The sequence below is a fragment of the Doryrhamphus excisus genome, linkage group LG9, assembly GCF_037039965.1.
Source record: "Doryrhamphus excisus strain RoL-2023G ecotype Guam linkage group LG9, RoL_Dexc_Guam_v1.1, whole genome shotgun sequence".
Taxonomy (NCBI): domain Eukaryota; kingdom Metazoa; phylum Chordata; class Actinopteri; order Syngnathiformes; family Syngnathidae; genus Doryrhamphus; species Doryrhamphus excisus.
In genome coordinates this window covers 19300460-19314755 of record NC_136365.1, presented here as the reverse complement: position 1 = coordinate 19314755, position 14296 = coordinate 19300460, and the positions used below count along the sequence as shown (strand labels likewise).

General features: G+C 45.0%; 1 protein-coding gene across 2 annotated transcripts; it reads left to right on the top strand.

The window, feature by feature from the left end:
* The first annotated feature begins 1009 nt into the window (after positions 1–1009).
* trip10b (thyroid hormone receptor interactor 10b) lies at positions 1010–14043 on the top strand. 2 transcript variants are annotated; one of them, XM_058088059.2, is made up of 15 exons: positions 1010–1192; positions 5883–5998; positions 6078–6131; positions 6237–6384; positions 6462–6524; positions 6725–6829; positions 7620–7748; positions 7817–7963; positions 9075–9236; positions 10502–10525; positions 11145–11254; positions 12147–12279; positions 12348–12436; positions 12502–12617; positions 13553–14043. In XM_058088059.2, the coding sequence occupies exons 1-15, from the start codon at positions 1040–1042 to the stop codon at positions 13696–13698; spliced, it is 1695 nt and encodes a 564-aa protein (XP_057944042.2). In that variant the 5' UTR covers positions 1010–1039; the 3' UTR covers positions 13699–14043. The 2 variants fall into 2 exon arrangements, with proteins under 2 accessions (XP_057944042.2, XP_057944051.2); XM_058088068.2 differs by lacking the exon at positions 10502–10525.
* The last annotated feature ends 253 nt before the right edge of the window (positions 14044–14296 follow it).

Sequence of the window (14296 nt, the reverse complement as noted above, 5' to 3'; positions counted from 1 at the left end):
TTGCCATGGTAACGAGGCCAAACACATGCAGGAGTAGTCATGCTCGTGTCATGTTCAGCAATGACCTCCATACTTTCCCTGTAAAGTGAGGCCAAAGGTCACCCCCATCCAAAGCTAAAGGTTATTTTCGGAGTCGCATGTACGCTACGTGCATTATCACTGGGCGACCATCAAAACCAGAACCCCCAGTTGCCGTTATTAATGACTTCATCTGTCTTTCTGTTATTGATTCATTCATTCATTCATTTTCTACCGCTTATCCTCACAAGGGTCGCCTCGCGGGGGTGCTGGAGCCTATCCCAGCTGTCTTCTTCGGGCCAGAGGCGGGGTACACCCTGGACTGGTAGCCAGCCAATCACAGGGCACATATAGACAAACAACCATTCACACTCACATTCATACCTATGGACAATTTGGAGTCGCCAATTAACCTAGCATGTTTTTGGAATGTGGGAGGAAACCGGAGTACCCGGAGAAAGCCCACGCATGCACGGGGAGAACATGCAAACTCCACACAGAGATGGGCCGAGGGTGGAATTGAACACTGATCTCCTAGCTGTGAGGTCTGCGCGCTAACCACTTGACACCATGCAGCCACACAATATGTTTTTTTAGCTATTTTGTCATTATTGTTTATTTATTAAATATAACATTACATTTTTATGTATTTATATTTAATTATTTGTTTATTCAATACAACATTAGAGTTTTGTATTTCTTTTTTTTTATATAAAAATTTAGTTTTTCTACTAAACAGCGACAGCTGGTGGTGGTGGGTTTGCACTGCACCTTATTGGGCGTTTCTATTCTGTGGGTTGGGAAGCAGTAAACATGTTGATATTGATGAGTAAAGCTGTGACTACTATTACTAAAGTGTGTGTATTGTTGTGTATTGTGTATGTCGTGTGTGTAGCTAATGAGTATTTTTGTTCTTCAAGGTTTGTCCTGCTTGTTCTTGAAAATAAAAAAGTGAACTGCTTTGTTTTCTCCCAGAAGCTCCTCCCCTCCTTCTCTTCTCTTCTCTTCTCTTGGGACCTAAATGAGTTTCAGCAGGCAGGAGGAGGAGAAGGCGTCAACTTCCTGCAAACATTCCCTCCCTCCCTCCTTCCTCCTCCTGCGAGCTGTCCCACACGGGCTTCCACGGTGCGGACGTGTGAGAGGTGCAGACATGGACTGGGGGACTGATTTATGGGTGAGTTTTTCAAAATCAAAATCATTCACATCTACTAATTATCCATAAAGTTGAGGTTCAGTCACGTGACGCAGCACCGTGCGCGTGCGTGAAAAGTGTTTCGCAATCCTTTCTGCATACCTTCGAATGTTGGTGTCCCTTTAAGGTGTAACTTCACCTTCACCTGTGGAAACCTGACAGGAAGTCCTGGCCTATCACGGAGGTACACTACTTACTGCTCACTATGAATACTCTTGTAGTACATGTCGTAAAGTACTGTGTTATATGTGAGAAGTAGCTGAAGGTTTCCATGGTGAGGTTGGCGCTTGAGGGGAAATGGAAGGTGTTTTTGACGTAATTAGCAGTGCCAGTCTTTGTTCTCATGGTCTCTTTTTTGTGTCAAAACATTTTAGCTAGGTTGTCTTTAGCTGACACTCAGTACTGGATTTGTTAAAATGCTAGAAGGGCACCTGGTCCACTTTGAGACCTCGACCTCAATGTGGTTTATTGAGTTCTTACTTTGACGCAATACACAATAAATAAGATAAATTATATGGCTACAATGTAGCTTCCTTTGCTGATGTGTTGACATTTTTTTCCCGGTTGCTAGCTAGCGCTGCTAACGCTAGGTATATTTGTTGTGGTCTTCAGTTTTGCCAAAGTTAGCTTGTTTAAGATACGGACTGTCAGGTGTTTGCTAGTTTGTATCTATCTAATTGTACATATTATCAGTCAGTGGTCCTTCCTCGCTTTATTGGTGGCAACAGTGTTGCTTTTATCTTTTGGGAACTGCTCTAATGAGATTGGACATCCTCGTATGTGTATGTGTATCTGTCCACTCATCTAAATCATCCGTATCTGTACTCGGACTGGGCGGGGCATATACAGGAAGTGGGCGTGGTTTAAACTGAACATTTCTGTGTATGCATTAGGTAGTATTCAGCTGTGTGTACTGTGTATGTAAGTCAGCTACTTTTTAGTAGCTCCATCAAAAGTCATATCAAAGTTTTTTTTCACTTTATTGTTTTATTAATTTATCTCCAAATTACAACTTTAAGTATTTTCTTAGTTGAATGTTTGCTAGCAAAGTAACAGTACTGTCCTTCTAATATTACAGTGGTATTCTTGTAAACGATGACTTTTTCTCATTAGATTACATTGTTTTTCTCTTACTAATTTGATTATATTCTTGGAACATTGCGGCTGATTTGTAAATTTTTTGTCTCTTATGTGTAGTATGAGAGAGTTTTGAGAGACTTTTCCCCCTACCCTAATATTACCCTGATGACAACTTTATATTTATATACTATATTTTCATATTTCTCTATGCTACAAACAAAGTTTTTTCTCTTGAAGTTTTAATTTCCGTAATATTTCGGCAGTTTTTCCACGTGTTCTTGTTTGTTTTTTGTTTTTTTTTACAATTTTCCAACTTCCAATTTCAGTGATATTTTGATTTCATTTCCATAGTATATTGACTTTATTCTCATAGCATGGTAGTTTTTTTCCATCATCTAATTTCCTCAAACTGATGCTACTAAAATGACATTATTCACGTCAAATTATGACTTTTTCTTGTGAAATGACAATTTTTTTCTGTTTAATATTTTCACAAAATTCTTGGGAAATGACACCATTTTTGTGCTGTTTTTTTATTTTCCAACTTTTAATAGTTCTTCTGCATTTTGTTTTTCTAATTCTGACTTCATTTTTCTGCAACCTAACCCAAGCTAAATGTTTTGGGTGTTTTCTAATATTATCGTGACTTAAACTAAATTTTAAATTGATATTATTATTCTCATAAATTACTTTTTTCTTCTTCATATTTAGATGTTATTCTTGTGAAATGCCTGCTGACTGTAGTTTTCCCTGATATATGTAGAAGGTGTGAGATTAGAAATAGAAGGCAGGCTGCCAATGCCCGACATCCCGTGCCGCACTTTGTCCTAGTTAGTACATTCAGTTGTTTGTCAGTGGATTAGTTAGCTGGATTAGTCCGGTCCATACCTGTCAACTTTCCCATTTTCACCGGAGAATTCACTTATTTTCCCTTCTTTCTGAGTTGTAATAGTTTCCTGTATTTTAACTTTCATGAAAAAAGTAGCATGGTGTCGTAATACCCTTACAACATGGGTGTACTACATCCTGTAGTGGAAGGTAAGAAAAGATAAGATATGTCTTTATTAGTCCCAAAAGGGGAACTTTCAGGTTTATGGCAGTGAAAGTACAAGAGTGGATAAAGTGGTTGTATGATATGTAGGACTACTCTATCTACTTCTCTAGACTGTACACATGTTGACAGGTCACAGTCACAGGTTTATTGCACAGTTATTGCACAGCCTGCCACGATTGGAGCTCCTCAGTGTCATTGCTGAGTCAGTCAGTCAGTCAGCCCATCTATCCATCATCCTGTTAACTAATGGGTTGATTTCTGCAGTCAGTAGTTAGTTAGTTAGTTTGTTAGTTATGTCATTGGTGAGTCAGTCAGTCTGTACATCCATCCATCCATCATCCTATTAACTAATGGGTTGATTTCTGCAGTTCTTAGTTACTTAGTTACTTAATTATGTCATTGGTGAGTTAGTCAGTCCATCCATTCATCCTCCTGTTAATTATTGGGTTGATTTCTGAAGTCAGTAGTTAGTTAGTTAGTTAGTTAGTTAGTTAGTTACTTAGTTATGTCATTGGTAAGTCAGTCAGTCAGTCAGTCCATCCATCTATCCATCTTCCTGTTAATTAATGGGTTGATTTCCACAGTCAGTAGTTAGTTAGTTAGTTATGTCATTGGTGAGTTAGTCAGTCTGTCCATCCATCATCCGGTTAACTAATGGGTTGATTTCTGCAGTTGTTAGTTAGTTAGTTAGTTTGTTAGTTATGTCATTGGTGATTCAGTCAGTCTGTCCATCCATCCATCCTCCTGTTAATTAATGGGTTGATTACTGCAGTCGTTAGTTCCTTAGGTAGTAAGTCAGTCAGTCAGTCATGGAGTTTTTGCAGTTGGGATAGAGAAGATGTTGACGGTGGTGAATTCAGGCTGCACCACACCCCTTGGCCTGAGGGAGTCCCTGGATCAGTACTTGGTTCCTGACACGGCCCTCTAGTTGATCGTGTGACAAGGAACAGAACAGAACCTTATTGTGGAGAGACCTTGCGAGGTTTGGTGTTGCATCATGACGAGTGAATGTGTGTGCGTTTGTGTTGAGTGTGTTACTGTCATGACGACAAACCCCCTCCCTCCAGAGACTCAGACCCGACTGAGATTGCTGGCAGTCGGACGGGGGCCGGATTGATGGCAGGGTGAGCTCCAGGGGTGGGACGAGTCAGACCGGTTCCAGGAGCTCCTGGGACTGTCAGCCACTGGGCGGCGGGTGAGATGAGCTCAGCGTTGATGAGGTCGGGCTGAGCTAACATGCAGCAAGACTTCTTGTGTCATCTTGGCTCTCCTGCTTGCCCTGCCTGAGCTTCTCCGGGATAAACATCCCTTCCTCTCCATTGTCTTACGTTTTTCCTTCCTTTTCCTTCTGAGTGCTGGAGGCGAGTGGGCGGAGTCACTCTTTGTCTTCCGCAACAAGGGAGTGCGCTCAAACTATTTTCCTCTTTGTCTCTCGGGCTGCACGAGTGCTGTCCGTCACTGCACTCCGCAGGAAGCAGACAAGCGGGACCGGTCCGACGGGTTGGCTTTTGCTTCCTGATGTTTTCATGTTAGCTTTGAAATTACAAGCAAACACCACTCCCTCACTATCAAAGTATGACATCACAGGGTGAAAGGTCATACACAGCCAACAGCCATTTGTCATCATCGTTATTATTATTGATGTCTGTGGGCGTGTTGGTAGGACATCATCTTTATTGTTAGCATGTGTAAAGAAAGTCGCCGCTCATCAGGCATTAACTTGATTTATTGGCAGAGTTAGAGGTAAAAACATGAAAACGGGCTGCATGGCGGTTGAGTGGTTAGCTCGCAGACCTCACATCTCGGAGACCCGAGTTCAATCCCACCCTCGACCATCACTGTGTGAAGTTTGCATGTTCTCCCCGTGCATGCGTGGGTTTTCTCCGGGTACTCCGGCTTCCTCCCACATTCCAAAAACATGCTAGGTTAATTGGCGACTCCAAATTGTCCATAGGTATGAATGTGAGTGTGAATGGTTGTTTGTCTGTATGTGCCCTGTGATTGGCTGGCCACCAGTACACCAGAGTGTACCCTGCCTCTCGCCCGAAGACAGCTGGGATAGGCTCCAGCACCCCCGCGAGGATAAGCGATAAAAAATGAATGAATGAATAATTGGCTGAGTGGTTAGCATGTAGGCTACATAATCAGGAGATGAGGAAGACCTGGGTTGTTTGTTACAATCAGTGGCTAGCTGTTAACGCTAACGTTAACAGTTAACCAGTGAGTACAATTGGGCAGCTCTGATGCTAACTCAACAATGCATGGATAACGGTTCCAATGATTCCTACAGGTGCTAGCTAACGTTAACAAATGCTGGGATAGGCTCCAGCGGTAGATAAGCCGTAAAAAATGAATGAACAACATGAAAAATGTCTGTGGGTGAAAAAAATGTAAACAGGAAAATAATGGCTTTTAAAAAACAGAACAAATCAGGAATCATTTGACAACAATAAAGTCCAGATATTAAGAGAAAAACAAATATTAAAAGGAGAAAAATAATATTATATGACCCCAAACCCTCATCCCTCCCACCTCTAGGATCAATGCGATGTGATCGACAAGCACACGCAGGCGGGTCTGGACTTGGTGGAGCGCTACATCAAGTTTGTTAAGGAGCGCACAGAGATCGAACAGAGCTACGCCAAGCAGCTCAGGTGTGTGTGTGTGTGTGTGTGTGTGTGCACGGCTGTCAATATGCGTGCATGTGTATCATGGTGTGTTTGTGTGTGGCAGGAGCCTGTCAAAGAAATACACCAAGCGAGGCAGCAAAGAAGAGCAGGAGTGCAGGTCACATGACTACACAACATCATGTGTCTTCTTCTCTACACAATCTGTGTCGTCCCTTGTTGTGTGGACATTCAGCTTGTGTTGTGTGTTTGTGTGCACGTGCAGGTTCAGCAACCACGCGGCGTTCCAGGATATCGTTAAGGAGCTGAACGACTATGCGGGCCAGAGGGAAGTGATAGCGGAGAACTTGTTGACCAACGTGTGCGGGGAGCTCGCCAAGTACTTGCAGGACATTAAGCAGGAGCGCAAATCAGTGAGGGAGGGGTCCATAAGCGGGAGGGGCCGCTTGGAAAAAAAAATGGCGTCAGTGAGATGTGTTTGTTTCCACAGCATCTTTATGACGCCAAGAAGGCCCAGCAGAACCTGGAGAGCGGCTTTAAACACCTGGAAAGTGTAAGAAGCCTTATTGTGGATGACTTCTGGAGGATTTCATCTCCTTTTATTCACGTGCTGTTATTAATTCATAACATCATCACTCCACCCAAGCTGACCTCAGACGATGAGCACGTCCCTTTAAGATGTAGCCAGCTACATGACGTCTTTATTGTTGTGTCATCAGGGACTCTGACCTGTGTGTGTGTGTGTGTCTCTAGACTAAGAAGCGCTTTGCCAAGGAGTGGGCGGAAGCCGAAAAAGCCTCACAGCAAGCAGAGAAGATAGAGAACGATGTCAACGCCTCAAAGATCGATGTGGACAAAGTAAACACACAACAACTTTCTATTGTGGCAGTGCCAAGAATGCACCAATGCTGGCAAACAAGGATTGAAGTGAATTCTGAGAAAGACGCTTTCACAAGTTAGCACGCAGGGCACATAGCTAGGAGACCCGAGTTCGATTCCACCCTGGGCCATGTTCTCCCCGTGCGTGCGTGGGGTTTGTCCAGGTACTCCGGTTTCCTCCCACTACCGCTTTTCCTCACGAGGGTCGCGGGGAGTGCTGGAGCCTATCCCAGCTGTCTTCGGACGAGAGGCGGGGTACACCCTGGACTGGTGGCCAGCCAATCACAGGGCACATATAGACAAACAACCATTCACACTCACATTCATACCTATGGACAATTTGGAGTCGCCAATTAACCTAGCATGTTTTTGGAATGTGGGAGAACATGCAAACTCCACACAGAGATGGCAGAGGGTGGTTTTAATTTTTAAATTTTTAAATTTTTAAATTTTTAAATTTTTAAATTTTTAAATTTTTAAATTTTTAAATTTTTAAATTTTTTAATTTTTTAATTTTTTAATTTTATTTATTTATTTATTTATTTATTTATTTATTTATTTATTTATTTATTTATTTATTTTTTTTTAAATTTTGGGTCACGCACCAAAGTACGAGGTGATATGACCAGGCAGCAGAAGATCATAGCACTTACTTAGCCCCCAGCCACTAGGGGGCACATTTGCATGACATGCTGGTGTTGTTATGGCGTACTGTGGTTTCAGTCGTCTCCCTCTCGCTCGCGTTCCATGTTCCATGTCCACCTGGAAGGCCAAGCAGCATTTGCATGCCCGCACGCACGCGGCCGAGGAGTGCAGGAACGACTACGCCGCTCAGCTGCAGAACTTCAACAAGGAGCAGAAGGCGCACTACTACACGGAGATACCGCAGATCTTCAACGTGAGGCCCGCAGTGCATTGGTGGGTACACTTGCAGCTTTGTTTCTCATGTGTGCGTGTGCCCAGCAGAAGCTGCAGGACATGGACGAGCGGAGGATCCGGCGCTTAGCCGAGGCTTACTGCCAGTTCTCGGACATCGAGAAGAAGGTGCAGGTCATCATCGCCAAATGTTTGGACGGAATCTCTGCTGCAGGAGAAAAAATCGATGGGAAGCAGGTCGGTCACACAAACGCCAAAAACCCCAAGGCTAGCCTAAAACATGATATAAATGTTGTTATTATGCAGTAAGCATGCTAGATATCATTTGAAACATCCATCCATCCATCTTCTTCTGGGGGCTTAAACAGGGAAGTCCCAATTTCCGTCTCTCTGGTCACTTCATCCAGCTCTTCCAGCAGATCCCGAGGCGTTCCCAGGCCACTTGAGAGACATACTGTAGTCTCCTCCAACCTGTCATGGTTCTTCCTCAAGGCCTCCTACCTCTCGAACGTGCCCTGAACGCCTCCCCACGAGGCATTTGAGGGCCATCCTTACCAGACGCCCAAGCCTCCTCATGTGGTTCCTCACAATGTGGAGGAGCGGCGGTTCTACAAGACACACCCACAACATCCAGGGCCTTAAGGAACTCCGGACAGAGGAGTTTTTTGACAAAATCGGCAACATCAGGCCCGGAGATAGAAGAACCCACCATGGAGTCCCCAGGCACTTCTTCCTCATTGGTGTGGGTGGGATCGAGGAGGTCTTGGAAGGTCTTGTGTCGAGGTCAGCAGAACACCATGTCATGGTTTTGCTCCCCCCGAGATGGTGGATGGTGGTCCAGAATCTCTTTAAAGCCCTCCGGAAGTCATTTTCCATGGCCTCTCCGAACTCCTCCCATGTCCAGGTTTTTGCCTCAGAGACCTCCAACCTGCAAGAACCTGTCTGATTAGACTCTTCCTTCATCTTGACGGCAACGCTTAACGCCGGTGTCCACCAATGAGTTCTGGGATTAGCGCCCCTCATGGAAGGGGAGACCCATGTTACCTTTTTAGGCTGTGCCCCACCGGGCCCTATGGGTGAAGGCCCCCGATGCTCACCAGGGTGCCCCATCTCCAGGCGTGGCTCCAGAGGGGAATGGTCAGGGAATTGGTCCATTGTTATTATTCTTTATTATTAGGGTCTGATGCTGATGTTCCCCATGGGTGACCCTACCAGGGGCGTGAACGCCCCCAACACCTTAGCTAGAAGTTGAAGAAGTTGAACCTTCATGAGTTAAAAGCAGCAGAAGATGAGAAGATGATCTTCCTGTGTTTGTCTGGCAGGTAAATGAGAGCTCTTTCTTTCCCAGGACTCCCTGCTGTTCATCGAGCAGCACAAGTCGGGCTTCGAGCGTCCGGGCGACGTGGAGTTTGAGGATTACACGCAAGGAATCAAAGCCGCCAGCTCCGACTCCAGCCTCAACCCCCCCAAAGTGCGCGCCAAGCTGTGGCCCTTCAGCAGGAAGCACAAGGTGAACGTTCACGCCCCGAATCAACCCCACCCCCACCCGTACACCCGTACACCAACCTCGGCTTCTACTTCTTCTTTGCCGCCTAAACGCCACCGGCTGAGTGGTGGCTGCTATTGAGTGGTCGCCATGACGACAGCGCTGGACCAGTTTACCAGCTTAGAAAGAATGTTGTCGAGTGAACGCATAAAATTCCTCTCCTGTTTTCTTCCCGTGGAAACTCCTGCACAGACTTGTCCGCGGAAAACCCTCCTGTCTGATACCATACAGTGTACTCCATTGTGTATACTAGTAATACTTCTTTCATATACTCCATAGTGTATACTAGTAATACTTCTTTCATACACTCCATAGCATGTATTACTGTATATACTCCATAGTCTATACTAGTAATACTTCTTTCATACTATACTCCATAGCATGTACTACTGTATATACTCCATTGTGTATACTAGTAATACTTCTTTCATTTACTCCTTGGCATGTACTATTGTATATAGTCCATAGCATATAGTACTGTATATACTCCATAGCAGAGAGTACTGTATATACTCCATAGCAGAGAATAATGTATATACTCCATAGCAGATAGTACTGTATATACTTCATAACGTATAGTACTGTATATACTCCATAGCGTATAGTACTGTATATACTCCATAGCGTATAGTACTGTATATACTCCATGGCGTATAGTACTATATATATATATATATACTCCATAGCAGATAGTACTGTACGTATATACTCCATTACGTATAGTACTATATATACTCCATAGTGTATAGTATTGTATGTACTCCATAGTGTATAGTACTGTACTATATACTTCATAGCGTATAGTACTATATATATACTCCATAGCATGTAGTACTGTATATACTCCATAGCAGATAGTACTAGATGTGTATACTCCATAACGTATAGTACTATATATACTCCATTGCTTAAACTACTATATATACTCCATAGAATATAGTACTGTACATATATACTCCATAGCATATAGTACTGTATATATACTCCATAGCATATAGTACTGTATATACTCCAAAGCATATAGTACTGTATATACTCCATAGTGTATAGTACTATATATACTCCTTAGCATATAGTACTATATATATACTACATAGCATATACTAGTACTGTATATGGTGTCTCGTGTGAAATCCAATCCTGAATCCAATCCGGACCTGAACCGGATTCCTTTGCAAGACGTAAGGATTCTGTTCTCCTTGCTGATGCTGATCTTTGTGTGTGTCCAGACGTTGCACGCTGAGAAGCAGAGGGTAAGGTTAGCATTTAGCATTTAGCATTTAGCATTTCAGCCTGCCGTCCAGATGTGTCGGTGCTTTGGGCGGACGTCCGCTCGCACCGGAAGGTTCTGGAACACCGCTTCAAAGATGGGTGTTCATACGCTGGTGCGACCGGTGCTCACTTTGGGAACACGCCTCCTCCTCTGTGACGTCACTTCATTAGGTACACCAAAGTCATCTGCCGTTATGTGAGATGGTCACGCTGGCTTTCAGCTTTTATTGCTGTGGGCCTGTTTCTAATCTTTTGGCACACGGCATAATAATCCACTTATTGATCATAAATGGTGGACTGCATGGAGGCAGAGGCCATGACACGGTGAACCTCATGAAGTGTACAGCATAGCAAATCATTGTCATCAATATCAGGCAACATGGTGTGTACTTGTTGGAGCTTATTGTCTTCTTTTGATTTCAAATTGACTTGTGGGGCCAAACGTGTGACGTCACAGAAAGACTCCTACAAAGACTTTCAGGAGTTGTCTTCCTTGTCAAATGTTTGACTCCTTGCCTTGACGCAACAACGCTACTGGTGTTCAACTCACGTCATGTCCTTGGTTGGTGTGCGTGTGCGTGTACGTGTGTCTGTCCGCAGCCGCTCGCTGCAGAGGACTTCTCCCACCTTCCTCCTGAGCAGAGGAAGAAGAGTCTGCAGGCCAAGATTGATGACATCACTAGAAAACTCAACAGGGCACAAGAGGAAAGGTGACAGCACACAACCGTCTATACTAACACAGAACCATCTATACTGACACGCAACCGTCTATACTGACACACAACCCTCTATACTGTGTGTCAGTATAGACTCTACTGACACGCAACCGCCTATACTGACACGCAACCGTCTATACTGACACGCAACCGCCTATACTGACACGCAACCGCCTATACTGACACGCAACCGCCTATACTGACACGCAACCGCCTATACTGACACGCAACCGTCTATACTGACTACTGACACGCAATCGCCTATACTGACACCTGACACGCAACCGCCTATACTGACACCTGACACGCAACCGCCTATACTGACTACTGACACGCAACCGCCTATACTGACACGCAACCATCTGTACTGACACACAACACTGACACGCAACTGCCTATACTGACACGCAACCGTCTATACTGACTACTGACACGCAACCGTCTATACTGACTACTGACACGCAACCGTCTATACTGACACAACACTGACACGCAACCACCTATACTGACACGCAACCGTCTATACTGACTACTGACACGCAACCGTCTATACTGACACAACACTGACACGCAACCACCTATACTGACACGCAACCGTCTATACTGACTACTGACACGCAACCGTCTATACTGACACAACACTGACACGCAACCACCTATACTGACACGCAACCGTCTATACTGACACAACACTGACACGCAACCACCTATACTGACACACAACCATCTATACTGACACACAACACTGACACGCAACCGCCTATACTGACACGCAACCGCCTATACTGACACGCAACCATCTATACTGACACGCAACCCTTTATACTGACACAGAACCGTCTATACTGATACAACTGATACAAGGTACGTGTGTGTGTGTTTCCAGTGAAGCTCTGGAGAAGATGAAGGGCGTGTACGAGCACAACCCTGAGCTGGGTGACCCGTCCACGTTGGAGCCTCAGATGGCCCAGACGGCTCACAGCATGGGACACCTGAGGGGCGAGCTGGCCAAATACGAAGTCAGGTCCACCCTTTCCTTCTTTTCCAAGCGTCTTCTTCTTCTTCACTGTGGATTGTTTACCCGCAGACGTGGTTGTCGGAGGCGGTGGGAGGAGACGAATGTGCCGTGGTCAACAACAACAACAACAACAACGAGGAGGACGACACTCAGCACACGTAACAGCATCACGCTACAGCCGCTTTATTAGGTACACCATCTCATCAACTACATCATCCCGCAGACGCGTCACTGACGACAAAAACCACCACATCCAGAACATCTACACGGAGTTTGACTACGAGTTTGAGGACGTCGAGACGCCCATCGGTCAATGCACGGCTTTGTACACCTTTGAAGGTACACTTTATACTTTGTGAAGTACCGTGTTGTGTACTCTGTATGCACTGTAACTCTACACTTGTCCAACGTAATACATGCCATGTATCATGTCCATACATCATACTAACATGAAGGACTGGAAAAGCGTTGGACTCCAGCCAACCACAGTGAGAGCCATTATCCACAAACGGACAAAACATGGAACAGTGGTGAACATTCCCAGGATAGGCCGGCCAAACAACATGACCCCAAGAACGCAGCGTTAATGCAGGATCACAGCATGGATATTAAAGGGCTTCATAGTGGGAATAGGTGTATCCCAATTACAGTACTGTTAGCTAGCTCATATTAACTTCCTTTATCCTGTTATCATCCACAGAAACGGGAACGAAATATGTGTTCATGTTTCATACAAGGATTGGGAATCGTTCGTTCGTTCATTTTCTGCCGCTTATCCTCACGAGGGTCGCGGGGGGTGCTGGAGCCTATCCCAGCTTTCTTAGGGCAAGAGGCGGGGTACACCCTGGACGGGTGGCCAGCCAATCACAGGGCACATATAGACAAACAACCATTCACACTCACATTCATACCTATGGACAATTTGGAGTCGCTAATTAACCTAGCATGTTTTTGGAATGTGGGGGGAAACCGGAGTACCCGGAGAAAACTCGGAGAGAACATGCAAACTCCACACAGAGATGGCCGAGGGTGGAATTGAACCCTGGTCTCCTAGCTGTGAGGTCTGCGCGCTAACCATTCGACCACCGTGAAGCCCAGGATTGGGAATAATGGGCAAAATTCCCCCAAAAAGTGCAGTCCCCCTTTAAGATCACAAATACCTTCAACCAGAATCCAGACCCCTGGACCCTGGGGGGGGGGTCAAATGTATGCACCCGCCTACTTTTTTAAGCGCATCCATTTCAACATCCCTTGTGTTTGTGATTTCCATGCAGGCAACAGCGAGGGCACCATCTCCATCACAGAGGGCGAGCTGCTGAGCATCATGGAGGAGGACAAAGGAGACGGCTGGATGAGGGTCCTCAGGGCCAACGGGGACGAGGGCTTCATCCCGTCATCGTACATCAAGCGCTCCTCGTAACGTCCTGACATCAACGGAGTGTGGAAGGAACTTGTGAATGGATGAAAGCCTTCATCAGCGCAGTCAGTGCCTTTTTTTTTTTTAAACAACCTGCTGAAGAAGCCCCCCCCACCCCCTCCTTGCTGATTAGACTTTAAAGGAAACCACCACTCCATGCTTGACCCCATGACCTTTGTATATGAAAATACACGCTGTGTTATTTGATTGTTTTATTCGCTGTTAAAAAGTCACAGTCTGTGCAGCGTTAGCTAGCTAGAGCCTGACTGACACTGGAGTTTGAAATCTATGTATCATACGTATATCTGTGAGGTCAAAGTACATTAAAGCATACTATATGTAAGTCTATTCGGGGTAGACCATTCCATAGGGATCATAGGTAACCATGCTATTCAAATACTATGTTTTCAAAACTCAAGCCGTGTACCAACCATAGTATTCCATTGGATACGAGTCATTCTTACAGTATTTTCAAATGTTTAAAAGAGAACATCATATCCACATGCCCCCAACCAGCCATCAAACCATCCATCCAACCATCCACCCACCCATCCATCCATCATTCAACCATCCACCCACCCATCCATCCATCCATTTACCC

Coding starts and splice junctions, on each gene's coding strand:
- trip10b (XM_058088059.2), top strand. CDS start 1,040: ATGAGTTTCAGCAGGCAGGAGGAGGAGAAGGCGTCAACTTCCTGCAAA. Junction 6,525..6,724: donor GCTTTAAACACCTGGAAAGT/GTAAGAAGCCTT, acceptor GTGTGTCTCTAG/ACTAAGAAGCGCTTTGCCAA. Junction 7,749..7,816: donor AGATACCGCAGATCTTCAAC/GTGAGGCCCGCA, acceptor TGTGCCCAGCAG/AAGCTGCAGGACATGGACGA.